General features: G+C 36.2%; 1 protein-coding gene across 4 annotated transcripts in view; it reads right to left on the reverse strand.

The window, feature by feature from the left end:
- The window catches only part of SCML2 (Scm polycomb group protein like 2), a 95,338-nt gene that overhangs the window by 33,343 nt on the left and 39,845 nt on the right, over positions 1 to 22,150 (reverse strand). For all 4 annotated transcript variants that reach the window (XM_035000300.1, XM_035000305.1, XM_035000291.1 and 1 more), the window contains exon 7: positions 17,020 to 17,263. In XM_035000300.1, coding sequence (XP_034856191.1) covers positions 17,020 to 17,263 — 244 coding nt within the window. The remainder of the gene's footprint in view (positions 1 to 17,019; positions 17,264 to 22,150) is intronic.

The raw sequence follows: 22,150 nt of genomic DNA on the forward strand, positions 1-22,150 counted from the left end.
AGGGCAAGTACTGAATGGAGCACTGGGTGTTATACACAAACAATGAATCACGGAACACTACATCAAAAACTAATGATGTAATGTATGGTGATTAACATAATAATAATAAAAAAATAAATAAATGAAGGATTTCAAATCAAAATCACAATTTGGGGGCACGTGGGTGGCTCAGTCAGTTAAGTATCTGCCTTCGGCTCAGGTCATGATCCCAAGGTCCTGGGATCAAGCCCTGCATCGGGCTCCCTGCTCAGCAGGGAGTCTACTTCTCCCTCTCCCTCTGCCCCTCCCTCTGCCACCTCAGGCTCTCTCTCGCTCTCACTCTCTCTCAAATAAATAAATAAATCTTCAAAAAAAATCACAATTTGGTACCACTTTACACCCACTAAGATGCCTATTAAAAAGGAAAATAGTAAGTGCTGACAGAGATATGGAAAAATTGTAACCCCCATACATTGCTGGTGGGAATGTAAACTGATGCAGCTGCTGGGAAACAGTTTGGCAGTACCAGAAAAAGTTAAACATAGAATTAACATATGAACCAGCAATTCCATTCCTAGGTATACACCCCAAATAAATGAAAACAGGGACTCTAACAAGTACATGTACAGGGATGTTCACAGCAGTATTATTCACAGAAGCCAAAGGGTGAAAACAGCCCAAATGTACATCAATGAATAAATGGATAAACAAATGTGTTATACATGCATACAATGGAAATATTTTTCATCCATAAAAGAGAATGAAGTATTGATACCTGAAATGGCATGAATGAATCTTGAAAACATTATACTAAGTGAAAGAAGCCAGACACAAAATCACATACTGTATGATTCAATTTACATGAAATATCTAGAATAGGTAAATCTATAAAACAAAATACAGGTTAGTGGTTACCAGGGGCAACAGGGAAGAGAGAAGGGGAAGCAACTACTCAGTGGGTACAGGGTTTCCTTTTAGGGTGATGAAAATGTTTTGAAATTAGATAAAGGTAGTAGCTGCACAACATTATGCATGTACTAAGTGACCCTAAATTGTGCATTTTAAAATGGTTAATTTTATGTTATGTGAATTTCCCCTCATTTGAAAAAACAACACTGGAGGGGAAAAGGAAATGTGTATACTTCAAATGGGCCAGAGACTTTGCATATATTATTAAAATTTGTGTTTGTAATTTTGTAAAGCAAATATTATCTCCATTTTACATATAAAGAAATAGAGGCTCAGTGCGATAAGTAACATCTTTAAAAAAAAGATTTTATTTATTTATCTGAGAGAGAGAGAGAGAGAGAGAGAGAAAACGCACAAGCAGGGGGAGAGGCAGAGATAGAGCTGAGCAGGGAGCCCGATGTGGGACTTGATCCCAGGACCCCGAGATCATGACCTGAGCCGAAGGCAGACACTTAACCAACTGAGTCACCCAGGCACCCTAAATAAATAAAATCTTAAAAAAATAAAAAAAATTAAAAATAAAGAAATGAGATTCAAATTCAGGACTGTCTCACCCAAAAGCCCATGCTCTTTGCTGAAACTGAATACTATTTTTAATTAGTGAGGGGAAATAATGAAAGGACATGTCTTTCAATTAAAATATTTTCTTCTATAAACTTAGCAAAACAAAATGCAGATTTAAATAGTTGGGTAAACATTTCTTCAGGTTCATATTTGAGGGAGCTTATGTATAAACCACAAATAAAAATATCTAAAGTACTACTAAAAACAAATTATCAACATGCCCTTGATAATCCAATGTTTAGGGGCTTTCCTTTTTTTCAATTCTCTTGGCTAAATAAACCCTTAAGAAAAAAAAATTGCATCAAATATTGGAGGAGTACCTTCTTTACTCTAAATTTTCTTGGGAATTTTCTCAAAATCAAACATTTATAATCTGAACACATTTTATGTCTATTATTTACTAGAATAACAGAGTAAGAATACTTAAGTAGATAGGACCAAACCAATACAATTCTGTATACACAGAACAGAATACAACATATGCTTCTGAAGACATCCTCAGCTGGTCTCAATGACTACTGGCAATTAATTAACATTTCTGATTTTTTAATTAAAATATTCTGAGGTTTATATACCGAAATATTAGCAGATGGCAAGAATACAAGCAATTTTTAGATTTTACTCTGATCACTTATCTTTGTTTTCTGAATGTTCTACAGTACCAATTTTGTCATTAAAAATATAAAATGCCCCAACAAAGATAAACCTAGCCACTTTTTTGCATAACAGAACAAGTCATATCCCTAAAGAAAATAATTATTCAACATAAGCATTATAATATTTTATTTTGATAAAAAGCCATACAACTTGTAGAGGCATACAGGAATCCACTAAAAGTAACAGTAGAGACACCCATGCAGGCTCACTGCATACTGGCAGTGATCTTTAGAATCTGCACCTGTCTCCAGCAGTTTCAGAATTAAAGAGTAGATACCCTCAGTAGCACAGGCTGACTCAGCAGAATGTAATTGTAAAAGCATCTCTATTGCCCAGGCAGTTGACCAGCAGAGACACGTGGTCTGTACTTTCATTCATAGTAGCAGGGGTACTCTTGGTCTTGGTCAGACACCTCCCACAGGTATTTGCTTATCACTCTTCCTTTTATCATTACTTAAAGACCTCTAAGATACTTTTTCATTTTTCTCACTTTTCCTACCGTGCCCAAAACAAGTATAAGAGTTCTTTTTGAGACCCGCCCCACCATTTCATTTTAAAAGTTTGTTTCACAACTAATCATGACACGGAAAAAGGATGGCAAACACTGGAAAAGTTACAACAGAAAACAAGGTCTCCAATTTTTAGTGGTAGCTGTCCCCAGTTTTTATGGAAATGGCACCTGTCTTCGTATTTTAACCCTTGTTGGACCTATTCTAACTTGAATGTTCTGCCCAGTTCCTTGCTCATTTACTAAAAAGAGATGGTTTGGTTGGCATGGTTGGCGTCCAATAGTGTGAACAAGTCCAGCCCTGTTGCCTTGGCTCCTCCATTGTCCTTCCTGAGTTTCGTTGATGACCCAAGTAGGTTTCCCTCTCAAAACCAAGAGCCACAGTTTTACAATATTAAAAATGCTTTAAACATATAATAAGAGGTAATTCCCACATATAAAAAATAAATAAACCATTTACTCACAAAAGTAGAGATCTCATTTAGAAGAGCTTGCTTTGGGGGTCTGACAGAGCATCCCCATTTGGGAAATGCTGCTATGTCTTTTCTAGGAGGTTTTAAAAATTACATCTGGATAACTAAACCAAAACCAATATACTGAAAAGCTTTTGTAGCTTTGATGTGCTCTCATCTCCCCCATTTCACTACAGGGCTTGGAGATCTAAGATAAACAGATTCAAAAAGAGAGAAGAAACTCTTCATACACCTTATAAAATATATCTTAACCTGCATAGAGTATTCGATCTTAAGGTTACTGAAAACTTATAAAAATGCTACTGGGAAAAATATCCCAAATGCAATTAAAAGGTTAAAGGATAGCTCACTAACTTAAACAAAATACAAAAAGCTACTTATCTCCATACCTAAATGACACTGCCTTTTTTCTTGGCATACATGCTAAATTAAAATAAAATCTAGTGGAATTTATAAGGTTTTTCCTAACCTGTTATATAATTATATAAGTATTCAGTCTAGAAAGGAAATCAAAAAAAAAGGCAAGAAGCAGCTAGAAATCACAATTAAAATTTAGAAGGGTTTTAAGAGTGTTCTTTTAACAATACTTGCTGATCACAGATGCTTTGTAAACTGCTCCCTTCAGCTTCATGGGGGGTGCTTCCCATGAAGACCATTATATTTCACAATTGCTACTCCTATCTATCTGCTCACTTCAAAAGAAACCAAGATTTTGGTTACAATGACATTAAAGAAGATGACAATTTCCAAAACCTGTAATATTTTCAGAAGAAAGTTCACATGAAAAGAAGTAACTTCAGCTGTTTTAGGCCAATTCATAACTCCTCTAACAATTCTGAGCTTTTAAAAGCCACTCAATTTTTAAATCATAGCATCTTTTTTCTTACCAAATGACTTCTCTAGAGTGATTTCCATTATGCTGTTAAAAAAAAATCATAGCAGTCACTGCTATAATTGCCACAAAACATATTAAATGTATTGACACAGTATTTAATTAGTAAAATGTTATCTGCATTTCTGTATCATAAAAATACTTCTAATAAGTCTCATATAACACTAATGAAAAATCGTGTCATATTCCTCAAGGCTATAGAAAAATATTTGACAATGTTCTTCATCACAAACTGGAGATTTAAATCGTCAATTTTGACTTACAATAGGGTTGTCTCTTTTTATTTTAAACCATTTTTATGCTAGAAATAACTAAAGACTAATTTTTCTCTTGTACCATATAACAGTTTTTAGAAATGACTGATCAAATAATAGTACCAACAATTTCAATAGTTAATATTTAGAACAAAAAAGAATTTTTTTGAGATAACAGAAATGATTGGGATATTTAGTATACAAAAGCTAACAAAGCAGACAGGGAATTTCTTTAACCATACTTCAACTACAATATAAAGAAACTTTTGGGGTAATTCCTACCTTTAGAAATATTCCAGAGAAACAAGTTGTTGCTAGATTTACCATTAAGGTGACTTAGGTTCCACTTGATAGCCTTTCTCCTTTACCAGAAATAAAAGTGCCTTTCTGGAGAAAGCGAGTTAACAACAAAGCCCATGTTGCCAGAGCAAGCCTGGATTTCTAGCAAATGGGGATGAAGCTATTTGCATTTGTTGGTTTAAGGGGAGGAGGCATAGGAGGAGGGACTAAGAAGACTGTTAAAGTAATTCACATATTGTCTATGGGCTGTATGGACAGTGACCATCAGTCACCTACTCAAACTTCCTTCAGTCCTGCCTTCAGAGAAGAACCAAAGGTTACCCTGGGTCAGAGAATCTGGAAAGAAATAAGAAGACATGCAAAATCTAACTGCTAACCCATTGCATCTATAGACAAAGTTATCCCCGTTGGACCACATGTCCTAAAACCAAGACATTTCAAAAGTCTCAAAAGAACTTGTTAAAATATATCACAGAATAGAAACAAGAAAGACGCTCCAGGCTCTGCTTGCAATTATTGCAGTATTTAGCTGAAATACTCAAGACAGAGAAAGGACATTTGTTGGGGTTTTTTTTCCCAAGATACTTCTTTGCATCACAATAGCCGTCTCATTTGCACAAGCAAAACATTTGTTCCAAGCTGTTAGTACGAAAAAGAAAATATCAGCTGTTTTAAATTTCATGGCTTTTGAGTGAATAATTTGGGTGATAGCATTTCTATTTCCTTTATACCAAACAAGAAGAATACTAAATAAACTAAGTATACTAGTCTGTATTTTACCATAAGCTACACTAAGGGCAAAAATCTAAACAAATGCTTAAGTGTTCATTCAGAAGCTTTCTGGTGGGACTGACACACCTTGAACTTTTTACAGCCTTAATTATATGTATCTCTGTTTCTTTTGACCCACTATAACATAAAGGAAAAATGCTGCTTTATGTGGTTTTTACTAAACATACACAGTCCTATAAAAGAGGAAAAAATTGGTAAAGATACGTCCTAAAAACTATAAAATCTTAATTTTAAAACTTAGAGAAAGGTGAAGCCCAAGTTACAGAATCTACCACATACAACTCTATGCACATCTGCACAAAAAGCAAAAGCAGCCATAATTTCTTGTTTCTTAAAAAAAAAAATGAGAATGAGGTGGGGGTGGGGAAGAGAGCACTTGTTTGCTCAATGGAAGCTTTGAAATGCTTCTCAAAAGACTAACTTTGAAACAGTTCAATAGGAAAATGCTACATGGGAAGGGCTTTACAAAATAAGATCACCATATAAAATGACTAGTTATATTTTTTTAAAACGATCAAAAGTTTAGATTTTAAAACCCACACTCCTATTTTCTTACACTCCTAAAATTTTAATCAAAAAATCCCTAAACCATATATATACACACCATGTACACACCACGTACACACACCCCCCCCCACAAAATAAACCAGCATTCAAAGCAGCAGCTAACAGTGCCCAAGATAATCACATTTAAAATCTGTTCAACACATTTTACTTTAATCTTAAGAAAGTTCCTATTCATACAATTTATGTCTGAATTACCAACAAAGAAAATCTAATATGCCAGTTCTATCAAATATCATCAAAAGTGTTTTACAAAGTTGTGAAATGCCATGTTACCACTGAGTTCCTCCTAGAAATTAAAGCTTTTTCTGTGAGAGTTGGGGGGGGGGCAGGAAACCCAATAGTTAAAGGATTTTATCAAGAAATGAGTTAAGATAGTCACTGATAGGCTATAGTACCACTAGAGAGGAATGCTTCCTGATTCTAGGTTTTCCCCTCCTCCACAGTTCCCTCTGGACCAGAGGAATTCCTCTAAACCCTTGGGATCCTGCAACTTTACACTCAAAGCATCTGGAAGTTTGCTGCCCTCCTTCCTGGTCTGTATGGTCACAACTGCTTAAAAAATTAGGCTATAAGATGACACTTCACACCAGTGTAGGTCATTAATTTATAATCAATAATGCATAAATCTGAAGCTAAGTTAAATAAAACTAATTCACTAATGTTTTAGAAATTATGTAAGTTCAAAGTTTAATATTCATAGTTAACTTTAAAAGTATTTAAGTGCCTCTAAAGCCAGGTAGAATGGTTTACAACGTGGCAATTTATATTTTTAAAAAAACAACTTTGAATTTCCCACAGTATGAGAAAAAAGTTAATATTAGGGCAAATTTTTATAAGAATCCTCTGCTTCTGGGAACGCCTGGGTGGCTCAGTCGGTTAATCGGCTGCCTTTGGATCAGGTCATGATCTCAGGGTCCTGGGATAGAGCCCCACAGGGAGCCCACAGGGAGCCGGCTTCTCTCTCTCCCTCTGCACCCCCCACCCACGCGCTCTCTCAAATAAATAAATAAAATCTTAAAAAAAAAAAAAAAGAAAGAATCCTCTGCTTCTGAGTATTTCCAATTTCTCAAGACTAGACACCTACATTTACTGTGTTTATAAATAAAATAGTAACCTATTTGTTTAGAAGCTTTCCCAAATAAAGGAAAAATTTAAATATTAAATTAAAAAAATCACACATTGCCTTTAAAATACTGGTAGTTTCAGTTCTGATTCTAAGTTGCTGGATTTCAGGTCTTGCTCTTTCATGTATTAAATATGTGGACTTTAATGAGATGACTGGCTATAAATCCTATAACTATATGTGCCAGAGACAAAAGAAGGGCAATGTGAGAATAAATCAATAGCTTACAGAACATTCTTAAATTTCTATTATTTTTTTCAGAGAGAACCAAGATATAAAATACAAAGGAGGTGGGGAACAAGTTGAAACAAAAAACAGCAAGATCAGATCAATTCGTCAAGAAGGAAAAATCTACAATGGGCCTTGTTTTAGTTTACTTGACTCAGCCTTCTTTAAGTTGTCAAGGACATAGTAGCACACATACTTCTTTCCTCTTTCTCACCAGATACCCTGTACAGGTCTCCAGAATAAATCTGATGAGCAGTGACAGCACCAACCAGAGGTGAAGGGCTTTGAAAGATTGTAGGGTCATAACAAGGGCCAAGAAAGGAAAACCTAAATAAACAAGAGGAAAAAAAAGCCACAAAGCTTGCTGAATTTTCTACCCAAGGTACGTTTCCCAGTGGATTTTTCTACCAATGATAAGCATGAAAAGAACTTGGCTGTTTCTGATTATAGAAGTGTTAACACAGGGAGAAAAAAAAATTTGTTAGTCTAAGTTTTAAAGTATATTAAACTTTACTACTATTCTTGAAAAAAAAAAAGCCAGTAAAGCTTAAATAAGTAGTTTTTTTAATGTAAAGTCAAATCAAGTGGCATTCATGGATGCCTCATTACATTTCTTTAAGAAACTATGAAAGTTAATTATCTTTAGTCATTAGGTATTTTAAAAAGCTTTAAGTGTTATATCTTAAAAAAATGTTGGAAAAGCAGTTATATAAAGGTCGAAAACCAAACATTTCCAGTGTGTTTAAGAAATATTCAAAAGTTGAACAAAAACAATACAGATTTTTAAAAATTTATGAAATTCCATTATTTGTGTGCCTTTTAAAATTATTTAGCTAAGACCCTTACTTTAGACCCTTAAATTATTTAATATTCAAGTCAATAAAATTAATATTTCTGCACATTTTTAAAGACCATAAATAACATTAGAAAGCAAATGACTGAGAAAAAAGTTTTTACTTTTATGACACCACACACCATACACAAAAATAAACCCAAAATGGATTAAAGACCTAAAGGTGAGACCCGAAACCATAAAAATCCCAGAGGGGCGCACAGGCAGTAATTTCTTTAGCAACATCTTTCTAGATATGTCTCATGAGGCAAGGGAAATAAAAGCAAAAAAAAACTATTGGGGGGCGCCTGGGTGGCTCAGATGGTTGGGCGTCTGCCTTCGGCTCAGGTCATGATCCCAGAGTCCTGGGATCGAGTCCCACATCGGGCTCCCTGCTCCTTGGGAGCTTGCTTCTCCCTCTGCCTCTCTCTCTGTCTCTCATGAATAAATAAATAAAATCTTAAAAAAAAAAAAAAAAAAACTATTGGGACTACATCAAAATAAAAAGCTTCTACACAACAAAGGAAACAATCAACAAAACTAAAAGACAACCTACAGAATGGAAGAAGGTATTTGCAAATGACATATTCAATATAGGGTTAGTATCCAAAATATATAAAGAACTGATACAACTCAACACCCCAAAAAACAAATAATCCAATTAAAAAATGGGCAGAAGATATGAACAGGCATTTCTCCAAAGAAGACATGCAGATGGCCAACACACACATGAAAAGATGCTCAATACCACTTATTATCAGGGAAATGCAAATCAAAACCACAATGAGATATCACCACACACCTGTCAGAATGGCTAAAATCAAAAACACAAGAGACAAGAAGAGTTGGTAAGGATGTGGAGAAAAAGAAACCGTTGTGCACTGTTGGTGGAAATGCAAACTGGTGTAGCCACTCTGGAAGACAGTATGGAGGTTCCTCAAAAAGTTAAAAATAGAACTACTCTATGATCTAGTAACCGCACTACTGAGTACTTGCCCCAAAAATACAAACACACTAACTCAAAAGGATACATGCACCTTATGTTTATTGCAGCATTATTTGTAATAACCAGATTATGGAAGCAAACCAAGTATCCACTAACAGATAAATGGATAAAGATGTGGTGTATACACACACACAGGAATATTATTCAGCCATAAAAAAAAGAACGAAATCTTGCCATTTACAACAACATGGATGGAGCTAGAGAGTAAAATGCTAAGTGAAATAAGTCAGAGAAAGACAAATACCATATGATTCACTCATATGTGGATTTAAGGAATAAAACAAATGAGCAAAGGAAAGAGAGACAAACCAAGAAACAGACTCTTAACTATAAAGAACAAACTGATGATTACCAGAGGGAATGGGTGAAATAGGTGAAGGGGATTAAGAGTACACTTATAATGTGGGCGCCTGGGTGGCTCAGTCAATTAAGCATCTGACTTTGGCTCAGATCGTGACCTCAGGGTCCTGGGATCAAGTCCTGCATCAGGCTCCTCACTCAGTGGGAAGTCTGCTTATCCCTCTCCCTCTGCCCCTCCGCGCTCATGCTCTGTTTCTCTCTCAAATAAAATCTTTAAAATAAAAAAATAATTTTAACAAAAGAGTACACTTCTCATGATAAGCATTAAATAATGTATGGAATTGTTGGATCACTATATTATACACCTGAAACCAATGTAACACTTTATATTAACTATAGTGGAATTTGAAAAAAAGCAAATGACTAAGTTTTTACTTTTTTTTTTACTTTTTTGACATTTATTGCTATGTGTAATAAATGAAGCACTCAAAACAAATCAACACAAAAGGTAACAATAAGAAAAAAGCAGGAAAAGGGAATTAGCAGGAAAATTATAAAGGGATATTAATAGCCATGGTATATGGAAAAAAAAATCCAACCTCACTAATAATCTAAGAAATGAAAATTTTAAAAACTTTTTTTAAAGATTTCATTTATTTGTCAGAGAGAAAGCGCGTGTGCACGAGCCAGGGGCGCAGCAGGCAGAGGGAGAAGCAGGCTCCCCGCAGAGCAAGGAGCCCAATGTGGACTTGAACCCAGGACCCTGGGATCATGACCTGAGCCAAAGGCAGACGCTTAACCAACTGAGCCACCCAGGCGTCCCTTAAAAACATTTTTTTAATTAACAGAAATAATAAGATAATGCCCAAAGTTGACCAGAGAAGGAAAAAACCACTTTCACTCTCCTCTGAGGGGAATGGAAATGGGTATTACTTTCTGAAAGACAGTTTGTCAGCCTTAGAAACATATCCCCTAACCCAGCAAACTTAGTCTATGGAAATAATTAGAGATATGCAAAGATATATTCATCATATCATCTATGTCAAACAAAATAGAAGTGTGGCTAAATTATGGTACAGCCATGTAATGTAATACAACACAGAAATATAATTTTGTAGGGATATATTTTACATGGGAACACAATCACAATGTATTATGAAAAAGTAGGTAAGAAACCAGAATATGCAGAATAATCCCTTTCAAAATAAAATTAATTATTTTAAAGTACAAATGTAACCTACAGCATGTTCTTGTTTAAAAGAAAAAAAAAAGCCACAGGGACACCTGGGTGGCTCAGTCGTCAAGCGTCTGCCTTCGGCTCGGGTCATAATCCCAGGGTCCTGGGATCAAGTCCCATAACAGGCTCCTTGCTCAGCGAGGAGCCTGTTTCTCCCTCTGCCTGCCGTTTCCCCTGCTTGTGCTTGCTTTCTCTCTTTCGTTCTCTCTCTCTGGCAAATAAATAATAAAATCTTAAAAAAATTAATTAAAAATGTTTTTAAAAAGCCACAGATAAAAGCAAAAGTTCCCTTTACCACTCAACACCCCTTCCCAGATATAATTACTACTAAAGATTTGATATATAGCCTTTCAGATCTTTTCTATGTATGAATATACATACATCTATAGTTACACATAGAAATACATTATTTGTTTTGACTTAATAGTATTATACTGTATGCATTTTGAGGGGTTGCTTTTTTCACTTAACACATCTTGGAAAGCTTTCTTAGTAAACAGGAATCCTCTCATTCTTCTAAATCGTTCTATATTATTCTAAAGAATAACTATGCCACAACTTATTTCAACATTTCTCTTGATTTGGCCATGTGTGTTCTAAAGCTATATGTATAAGACAAAAAGAAGAAAAAGCAGTACAAAGCCAAGGACAGATCAAACTATTTGTCATGGTTATCTCTGCATGCTTTCCTGAATTTTTTGCTTTGAGCATTTATTACTTTTTTCTATTAGAGAAAACTGTTATATTAAAATAATGAAAAATAATTTTAAAGTATTATGATTTTAGAATATATCACATTACATCTAAGAAATGATATTTTTATATTATAGCTGTCATTTAATGAATGATTATTGGCTAAAGTAAATGTTTTCTCTACTCAAAGAGTATTTCACCTTGTATAATAAGTACAGCAATAACCCTATTAATCCATGTAATGAATAAGCAATGCTTGGAAAAAAGTAAAAATGAATCATTTATGAAATATCTTTGGGTGAGTATCAACTAACAATCTTTAACCATACTTTTCCGAGAATCCTAAGATTCTTCTGGGGACTTCTGTGAATCTTTACAAAACAGAATGTGGCAACAGGGGGCACATCTTTGTTTCTACTCTAAAGCTTCCAAATTCTACTTTCACATGGTTTGGATTATTTGTATTCATAAAGCAGTCATGAGAAGTGCTTTATAATGTCAAATCATTTGTGCCATTTGAAATCCTTATTGATGATAAAACAGTTAAAATGTAATATAAAACATTTAAAGTTTTTCACACTTAAAAAAAACAAATCATCATTTGTATATATGTGGTTCTGCCAAGATATCAAGATTCAACAAAATCCACACCTAGAAGTATCAGAGTAAAACTGCAGAACACCAATATGAAATATTAAAGTAGCTAGAGAAAAAATATTAAAGTAGCTAGAGAAAAAAATATTAAAGTAGCTAGAGAAAACATTAAAGTAGCTAGAGAAAAAAATGACAGATCAGAGGAAAAATAATTAGATTGACAGTTGAATTCTCAATAGCAATGGAAACCAAAAGGTAAAAGAATGATATCTTCAATGTACTGAAAGAAAATGCCTGTCAATCTAGAATTCTACACCCAGAGAAAATGTCTTTCAAGGGAGGAGTTGAAATAATGACATATTCAGATGAATGTAAACTGAGAGGGCATGCCACTAGCAGACCCCCTCACTAAAGAAAAATCTGAAGGATCTATCTCAGACAGAAGAGAATTAATCCCAGATGAAAGGTTTGAGATGCTAAGAAGGAATAAACACGTTGAATATGTTGGTGAATCTCAACAAATACTGACTATATGAACAATAATAATAGCTAGGAGGATTCCTAAAAGATATAACTAATTAAAATATACAACAGTGGAGTGCCCAGGTGGCTCAGTTGGTTGGGTGTCCAACTCTTGATTTTGGCTCAGGTCATGATCTCAGGGTTCTTTTAAGATTTTTTTTTTTTTTTTTTTTTATTCGACAGAGAGAGACAGAGCGAGAGAGGGAACACAGTCATGGGGAGTGGGAGAGGGAGAAGCAGGCTTCCCGTGGAGCAAGGAGCCCGACGCGGGGCTCGATCCCAGGACCCTGAGATCATGACCTGAGCCGAAGGCAGACGCTTAACGACTGAGCCACCCAGGTGCCCCCCATGATCTCAGGGTTCTAAGATTCAGGCCCGCATCGGGCTCCATGTTGGGCATGGAGCCTGCTTAAGATTCTCTCTCTCCCTCTGCCCCTCCCACACCTCAAAATAAATAAAATAAAATAAAATAAAATAAAATAAAATAAAATAAAATAAAATAAAATAAAATATACAACAGTAACAACATGAATGTGAAGGGGATAAATGGGCAGAGTGTTCTAAGTTCCCTTTATTGTCTTAGTACAGAATAAAGATATTGATCAATTTCAGACTTCCATTAAGTCAAGAAAGCATGTTAAAATTTTTAGAGTACTAAAAGAACAGAAAATATAATGTATACCTTCCAACCAAGAAGAGGGGGAAAATGGAATAAGAAAAAATAACCCCAAAAGGACAAGAAAGGAAAATAAAACAGAAAAGGCAGGACAAATAAAAAGCTCAAAATAAGGTGGCATACTGAAAACCAAGTATGTCTGTAATCACAATAAATATAAATAGATTTTAAAAGCTCCAGTTAAAAGACAGACTGGCTGACTAGCCAAAAAATCAAAATCCTACTATTTACAAGAAATTCAACTTTTTAGACAAGACTAGGTAAATGTTGAACATTAGAAACAGAGAGGCCAAGAACACCAACCAAACAAAAGCTGGTATAGCTATATATAGCTAATAGCAAATATAAAATAAAGCAGATTTTAAGGTTAAAAAAAAAAGTCACCATAAAGAGGGTTACTACAGAAGGTTCAACCAACCAGGACACTATAGTAGTTCAAAATTTGTACACACCTGATAACGTACCCACAAAACAGATAAAGCATAAAGTAAACACTAGAAGAACTACAAGCAAAAACAAACTTATAATCATAATGGAACCTACAGGGGAAAAACAATTTGAGTAACACCAAACTTCTCAAAAGAAACCCTGGAAGCCAGAAGGAAGTTACACTACATTTTACAAGTGCTTAAAGAAAAGAACTGTCAACACTGAATTCTATATCCAGCAACTATCCTTCAAGAATGAAGGGAAAATAAAAACATTCTTGGATGATGGAAAACTAAGAATTTGTTGCCAGATGACCTACCCTAAAAGAATGACTAAAAGAAGTTCTCTAAAACAGAGAGGAAATGATGATAAAAGGAATCTGAAAATCAGGAAGAAAGAACTGAAATGGCAAAATGTGGGTAAATACTTCTGAATTTTCTAATTATGTTTAACAGTTGAACAAAAATTTTAACACTAATTCATTCTCAATGAATGTAAATATTTAAGAAAATATTATGAATGATGGAGGCTAAAGGGATATAAATTGAAGTAAGGTTTCTAAATTTCACTTTAACTTGTGAAATGTCTAGTGGGGTAAAGGACAGAGGAGGTGGATCTCAGAAAGTATCCATGAAACCACATTTTTAAAAAAATGCTCTGCATCTATTTATTCAGCTCTCTAAATCTGGCTTTTCAAAGTAGTCTAGTAACCATGCTTTTACTTAAGACCACTAATGAGCTCTCCTCTCAACGTTTATGCTGTCCTATCTTTCATCTCCTGTTGTTAGGGAAACCAACCTAGTAACTCTCCTACATTTACGTACACTTTTTCTCTTGATTTCTATCTTCTACTCATCCCTTATTTTTGTGTTTCTCAAAGTCTGGGCCTCAAACCATGTGCAATGGAAACACCAGAGCCCCACTCCAGATCTACTGATTCAGAACCCCTGGGTATGAGTTCCAGGGTATCAGCTTTTGAAAAAGTCCCCCCTCCCCCCCAGATGATTCAAGTGTGAGAATTGTTTTAAATATTCACCCACAAGGTTCTGTCCTTGGTCCTTTTCTACTTCTACCTGTTACACATGCAAAATTAAAGCCACACCCAAAACTTCCCCCACTTACTGCTATCAATTGGATGTGTAAGCTGCCTACCATCCACCCCTCCCCCAGACAGCACCTATAATCCTACCTGACACACAGAATATTTATTTGAATGAGCATGATGGCTCTCAAACCGGCTTTGTCAACTAAGACCTATCTCTTTTGGGCTCCATACCTGCATGTGCAGCTATCCAATGGACATGTTCACCTGGTATCTTAAAGTTACCCTGAATTAGTTAGGATTAAATTCAGCTAACAGTAAGAGAAAAACCTAAAAGAATAATGGTTTATATAACATAGAAGTTTATTTCTCTCAAATAACAGTCTGGAACAGGCCAGTATGAAAATTCTGCTCCACAAAATTCTCAGGGATTTTGGCTTATTTCTGCTTTTCACTCCACTATACCTAGAATATGGTCCCCATTTCATTGTTCAAGATGGAACTCCACCCAAAACAAGCACATAACTAGCATCAGGACAGAAGCAGGAAGAAGGAAGACAGAAGGGTACATTCATCTCTAATATACTTCCTATAAGTAGAACATACTAGCTCTACTTTTATCCCGTTGACCAGGACTTAGTCTCATGGCCATATATAACTGCTAAGGGAGGCTGTAAATATAGCCTTCATGGTAGGCAGCTGAATTGTGTTACTAAGAAAAAAAGGGATACCAGATAGTATAAAACAACAGCATTCTTGGTCATGCATTCCAAAGTCATCATGTTCCAAACTGAACTACCTCGTTTTCAGGGTAAACTGTGCGATTTTATACCTTTGTGAAGTGTCCACCCTACCTTTATCTCTATTCTGCCTGGCAAACTCCTTCTCTCTTAATACATCATGTGTCTTTCTGTTAAGCATTCCTTTACCCAACCGATTTTCCCTCCAGCCTAAACAAACTGGATGTCTTTGGGCCACTTTCGTATCTAGCACACGTCTCTATTTTTGCACTGCTGATTCTGTATATATACATATTTTTTTTTAAGTCTATTCTTCCATTTATCCCTCTAACTCCTTGAGGGCAGAGACTGCCTTAGTATCATACACACATAGATCTGGAGCATATTAAATTTTACAAAAATCAGCCATTATTATCTACTTCCTAGAATTATGGCAGCAGGCAACTGGTAAAATACGTCCCTAATAAAAAGGACATCACGGTATGTAGTATTGTAATATAATGGAATGTGTTAAAGTCCCAAATCAAAAAAGAAAGCAGTTACAAGAATATGGCTGTATGCTTTTATCTAGCCACTGCTCTCATCTTACACACATTACTTACACATTTTCTACATTCATCTTTTTTTCTGGTATAAATAAATTTTAGTTGGATAAATTTTAAGTATGTTTACATTTGATTCTACTAATAAGTTTATATTTAACTTAAGCCAATGATTAGGTTCTATGCTTAGATCCCACTTAAATTTCAGCAGTTATTCCATCACAGAAGACCAGGTTAGGCATGTCTAAGCTCTTGGAAGACACCTAAGGAACCTCAATATTTTGATGATTTTTTTCTGAAAGAAAATATCTAGATGATCATAGAATTCAACTTTAGGAAGCACAGCATTACAACTGATAAACACCTGACTATAATAACATGTTAATCTGTAATGGTTTCCATAGTCTAAAATTTTCACTGACATGGGCGCCTGGGTGGCTGTCGGTTGAATGTCCAACTCTTGACTTCAGCTCAGGTCATGATCTCAGGGTTATGAAATCGAGTCCCATGTTGGGCTCAGAGCTCAGCGGGGAATCTGCTTGAGATTCTCTCCCTCAGCCCCTTCCCCAACTCATGCGCACGTTCTCTCTCAAATAAATAAATCTTTTTAAAAAATAAAGTAAAATTTTCACTGATGGGTAGATTTTACTTAAGACTATAAATAAACTATCAAATTAACTTGAAAAAACTGACCAAAATTGTGCAAAACACATACATAACAGTTGTTACACCTTACCATTTAAAAACTACCTTTGAGATATAAACAATGGAATACTATGTATAATTTTACATTGAATATCAACTATAAAGATAGCTAAGCACCCCAAAATGCTTTCAGTAACAAGACTTCAATGGTCCAAGTGTGACTTGTAGCTTGCCCATATTCTCCAATGTGGACTGTCAATTCAGATTATGATGCTGAGTTGGCCCTCAAAAATTCTAATCATTGCCGTCTTCTACCTTCAGGTCTCTAGCCTAGGCAGTGCCCTCCCTGTTCTGTCTGCTGTTCCAGCTGAGCAAGAAGTCCTAACCTCAATGCCAATAGCAGTTAGATCTAACTTTAATAAAATAAAAGAACATGTAGTTACTTATTATCTTACCATGAGTTCCAGGTGGTTGTAATACATCTCCTGTCAGGCGACACCACCCAACTGGGAAAATATCTCGACAATCGTACTTGCACCAGTAATCAAAAGCTCCACTCCAGCCATCAAATGTGATATAAACTTCATCTCCTCTAACATCTCCAATAGTTGCAGGGCAGATCAGATAAGGGTTCTTTTTGTCTATAGCTTCAAGTTTCATTCCCACTTTAAAATTATTTAGAGGTGGCTTTGGTGGTTCCTACCAAAACATTTTAAAAAAAAGTTTTTTGTTAAGGTGTAATAAGAAGCATTTGTTCAACTGTATCTCACAACTTTTAGCAACCAAAAATTAAACTCCATGTTTATCAATTAAATACAGGAAGAAAACAGTTCTCAGAAGTCTCTCTGAAACTCTGCTCTACATCTCACTTACTCTGGAGCAGAGCCAAGAACCTGGACGGAAATAAAACCAGACTGATAGTAATTCATTCATTCATCTAAGAAATAGGTGTTATATGGTATGTACCAGAAATTTAGGATTAATTAGTGAACAAAAAATAACAAAGATCCCGGCTCTGGTGGAGCTTACCTTCTAGTGGTGGGTGGTAGTAGTGGTTGGGTGCGGGTAAGGGAAAAAGAGAGAAGCAATCAACAAGAAAGTTTAAAAGAGGGAATCAAACAAACCTAATAAATGTATAAATTATAGGGTATGTTGAAAGCTGGTAAGTCCAAAGAGAACGAACAGCAGCATATATTATCTAAAAAAAACAAAAAAAGAAACCACCTCCAAGTATAAAATGCAGACACAAGAACATGAAAGTCATATAGTCTGGGGTCATTTATGATATCCAATCCAGAAACCAATATTAAAAAAGCATCCTTTAGTTATAAACATCTAAAGCATGCAAATGCTAACAGGATTCTTGAAAGCCTAAGTGCTATGTTAAAAGCAACACCTTTTCTTTCAATTTGCTTTTTATCCTAGTAAATAGCACCATCATCAGCCCAGTCATCCAAGCCAGAAGCCTGGAAATAGTCCTAGACCAGGGGTTATCAGCCCAACTAAACATCAAAATTACTTGGGGCCACACCCCCAGGATATTGATTTAACTGGTCTGGGGTGGGGCCCAGGCATCAGCACATTTTAATTCCCCAGGTGATCCTAATGTGCATCCAAGGCTGACAACCACTGCGCTAGACACATTCTTTTCCCGCAACACTCACATTCAAAGACCAAGACCTGCCAATTCTATCCCTTAGATTCCTAGGATAACAACATTAAAAGTTAACCTTCAATCATTTAGTATAAGCCAGGCACTGTTCTAAATGTTTTCCATATATTTAATTCTCACAACTCTATAAAGTCAATGCAATTATTATCCCCATTTTATAGATGATAAAACTGATGCACAATTGCCTAAGAATATACCAGAAGTATCAGAGCTAGATTTTAAACGTAGGCTGACAACTCCTTGGAACATCCTACCACATTCACCTGCTCGGACAACTCCAACTGATCCACTTCAAAGCCCAACTCTCCTGGTCTCTTTAAGGCTTCCCCGGCCAACTCCCGCCCACTCCTACACCCCCTCAAAGGAGGTGCTCTTGCCTTCAACTGCAAAAGTACTCTTGAAATGTGTTTACTCCTCTGAGGCTCAGGGATTCTCAAAAGCAGATATATCTTATTCATATTGTTATTTCCAGCAGAGTACTCAACAGCAAGATCTTTTAAAAAAAAAAAACCAAAACGAATTAACCAAGTAATCACCTGAAGAACAGTAAACAAGCTTTCAACTAATTCTTTCACCAAGATACAATCTAAAAACATACTGGTGGGTTGATTCCTTTTTTAAAATGCCCCCTTTAAACCCATCTCACTGTCCTTACTTTTCCAGTGATATCCTTTATACCCTTGAAGTCTTAAAGTTCCTTAATTATTAGTCTTCAAAGTCCTTTTAATTACATAATCTTAATTTGGTTCTTAAAAACCACCCAAAAGTCAGCAGGGCAAAAGTTAGCTTGATCAAAGATCACAGTTATTTGATAAACAAGTAGCTGGTAAGAAGCAGACTTACTGCCACTTCATGAAGGGGCTAAAGGTCAACTAATTGTTACTACATATGGCAGGAGAAAAGGGAGGAGGATTTGACAAAAGAAAACTTTGGCAGTTGATAAACTTGTGCTGCACATTCACAGAATGGAGGAAATATTCAAGGCACACATAAGGTTCCTAGGACCTTACACTATCATATAACCAAATAAGAATAAGACTTTCTGTAGCAAAGCAAACTAAATTCAAATGGCAAGACACATTTTCTGCTACAAAATAGAATTAAGACAGGAATGAGCAGGAAAGAAAATTTTAAGATTCATGGGCGCCTGGGTGGCTCAATTGGTTAAGCGACTGCCTTCGGCTCAGGTCATGATCCTGGAGTCCCGGGATCGAGTCCCGCATCAGGCTCCCTGCTCAGCGGGGAGCCTGCTTCTCCCTCTGACCCTCCCCCCTCTCAAGTGCTCTCTCATTCTCTCTTTCTCAAATAAATAAATAAAATCTTTAAAAAAAAATTTTAAGATTCAAACTCTAATCTAAAAAGATAACCCAAATGTAACAGTATGTCATCAATAACACTATTAGCTGACAAGTAAAAAAAAAAACAGACAATGATTATGGACAAAATGCAATTTATTCTCTAAGATTTTCATACTGTTTATTAATTCTTCTAAATTTCATGAAAACTCTACCAAAGTTACTTACATCAGTATAGCCATACAAACATATATTAACAGAGCTCTGGAAGAAAACAAATATATTGATTTTTAAAAAACCAAAGGAACTGCTCCTTTTTCATAAATAAATGAAAGGGTTTTATCTCAAAACAAGCTACCTCCAGATTTAGATAATTGGCAAAATGGTTCCCTCTGCTGTCCACAAAAGGTAATGATATAAAGTAGCTTTTAAAAATGTTTTTAAAGAATGTTTTGTATGTCATCATCAGTTCTTGAATGACTTCCTAAACACAAAGATATAATGTGTAGGGGCGCCTGGCTGGCTCAGTCGGTAGAGCATGCAACTCCTGATCTTGGGGTACTGAGTTCAAGCCCAACGTTGGGTGGAGAGCTTACTTAAAAAAAAAATATATATATATATATATATATATATGGTAGTAAAGAACGCTCTTTTAACCCCTCTCCTTGCCTACCTACCTACAATATGCTTCTCCTTAAAGGCTATTTCTTTTCATATCCCACAGACTCTGAGGCCAAGTGTGAGCATTATCTGCATTACCCCTCCGCTTGCAATATTCTTACCCTTGTAACCTCATGGTTCCTTCTCTCCCTTTCTTCAGATCTTCACTCCAATGGCATCTTCTCAGCAAGACCTTCCTGGCCAACCTATCTAAAATGTCACTCTCCCTTTTCCTTAGCAGTTACAACCATCAAACATAATATAGACTTTATTTATTTTGCATGGTTTATTATGCATCTCCCCAGCCAGAAGGCAAGCTCCATAAGGACAGGAGCTCTTTCACTGCTTTGTTTATGGCTGTATTCCCAGAGTCTACTCCTGACCACAGACTCCTATCCTTAACTTCTACTTCCTTACTTTTAATCAACTACTTCTTTGACCTCATCAAAAATTCTAGTCCTTTAAGCTTCATTTATTTATTCACAAATATTTACGAAGTGCCTACTAATGTCAGACACTACTGAAGGCTCCTGATATACATTAAGTAGCAAAACAGACAAAAATCCCCCCCTTGTGGTATTCACATGCTTAGTAAAGAGAAAGATGAGAAACACCATAACATAAGCAAAATATATTCTATGTCAAAAATGGTAAGTGCTGGGGCGCCTGGGTGGCTCAGTCGTTAAGCGTCTGCCTTCGGCTCAGGTCATGATCCCAGGGTCCTGGGATCGAGCCCTGCATCAGGCTCCCTGCTCCGCGGGAAGCCTGTTTCTCCCTCTCCCTCTCCCCCTGCTTGTGATCCTGCTCTCACTGTGTCTCTCTCTGTCAAATAAATAAATAAAATCTTAAAAAAAAAAAAAAATGATAAGTGCTATGCAAAAAAAGAAAGTAAAGCAGAGCAAGGGCAATCCAGAGAAAAATGTAAGGGAGGGGTTGTGCAAAACTTGAAATAGGGTGAGGAGCCTGGATGGTGCAGTCGGTTAAGCGGGACCAACTCTTGGTTTCAGCTTAGGTCCTGAGACTGAGCCCTGTGATGGGCACCCCACCCCCTGGCACATGCATGCGCAGGAGCTCTCTCTCTCTCTCTCTAATAAAATCTTTGAAAATAATAATAAATAAATCTTAAAAAGAAACACTTTATTTTTTTTAAGATTTTACTTATCTGAGAGAAAGAGAGAGAGAGAGAGGTGAGGGGTAGTGCACGAGTGGCGGGGGGAGGACAGAGAAAGGGAGAAGCAGACTCCCTGCTCGGCAGGGAGCCCAATATGGGGCTCGATTCCAGGACTCTGGGATCATGACCTAGCCGATGGCAGGTGCTTAACTGACTGAGCCACCCAGGCGCCCCAAAAAGAAATACTTTAAATAGGGTAATGAGAACAAGCCTCATATGGAAGGTGACATGTGAACAGAACCCTAAAGGTGATTATTAACCACGCAGTTACCTACAGGAAGAGTATTCCAGGCAGAGAGAATAGCCAGGGCCAAGGCCCTAAAGCAGATGTGTCCACATGTTCGAAGAACAAGGAAGTGAGTGTGGCTACAATTTAGTATGCAAGTGAGAGAGCAGTAGGAAACAAGGTTAGAGAGACAATGAGGGGTCGTATGGAGAGCCATGGAGGCCACTATAAGGACTCTGAGTTTTACTCTGAGTAAAATGGTGAGCCCCTGGACAATTTTGAGCAGAGAAGTGATATAATCTCATTTATGTTTTAAAAGGAATATTCTGGTTACTGTGTTGACTACAAACTGTAAGGTTATAAATAAAGAGGTCAATGAGGAGGCTACTGAAGTAATCTAGGTGAGAGATAAAAGCAACTTGTACCAGCTGATAGCAAGAGAGATGTCAAGAAGTAGCTGGATTTTGAATGTATTTTGAAGGTAACGCCCATAGGATTTCCTTATGGACTGGATGTAGTGTGTGAAAGAAATAATCACCAAGGTTTTTGGCCTGAGCAATTG

This window comes from Mirounga leonina, unplaced genomic scaffold (assembly GCF_011800145.1).
Source record: "Mirounga leonina isolate KUSES-001 unplaced genomic scaffold, KU_Mleo_1.0 Mir_101595, whole genome shotgun sequence".
Taxonomy (NCBI): Eukaryota; Metazoa; Chordata; class Mammalia; order Carnivora; family Phocidae; genus Mirounga; species Mirounga leonina.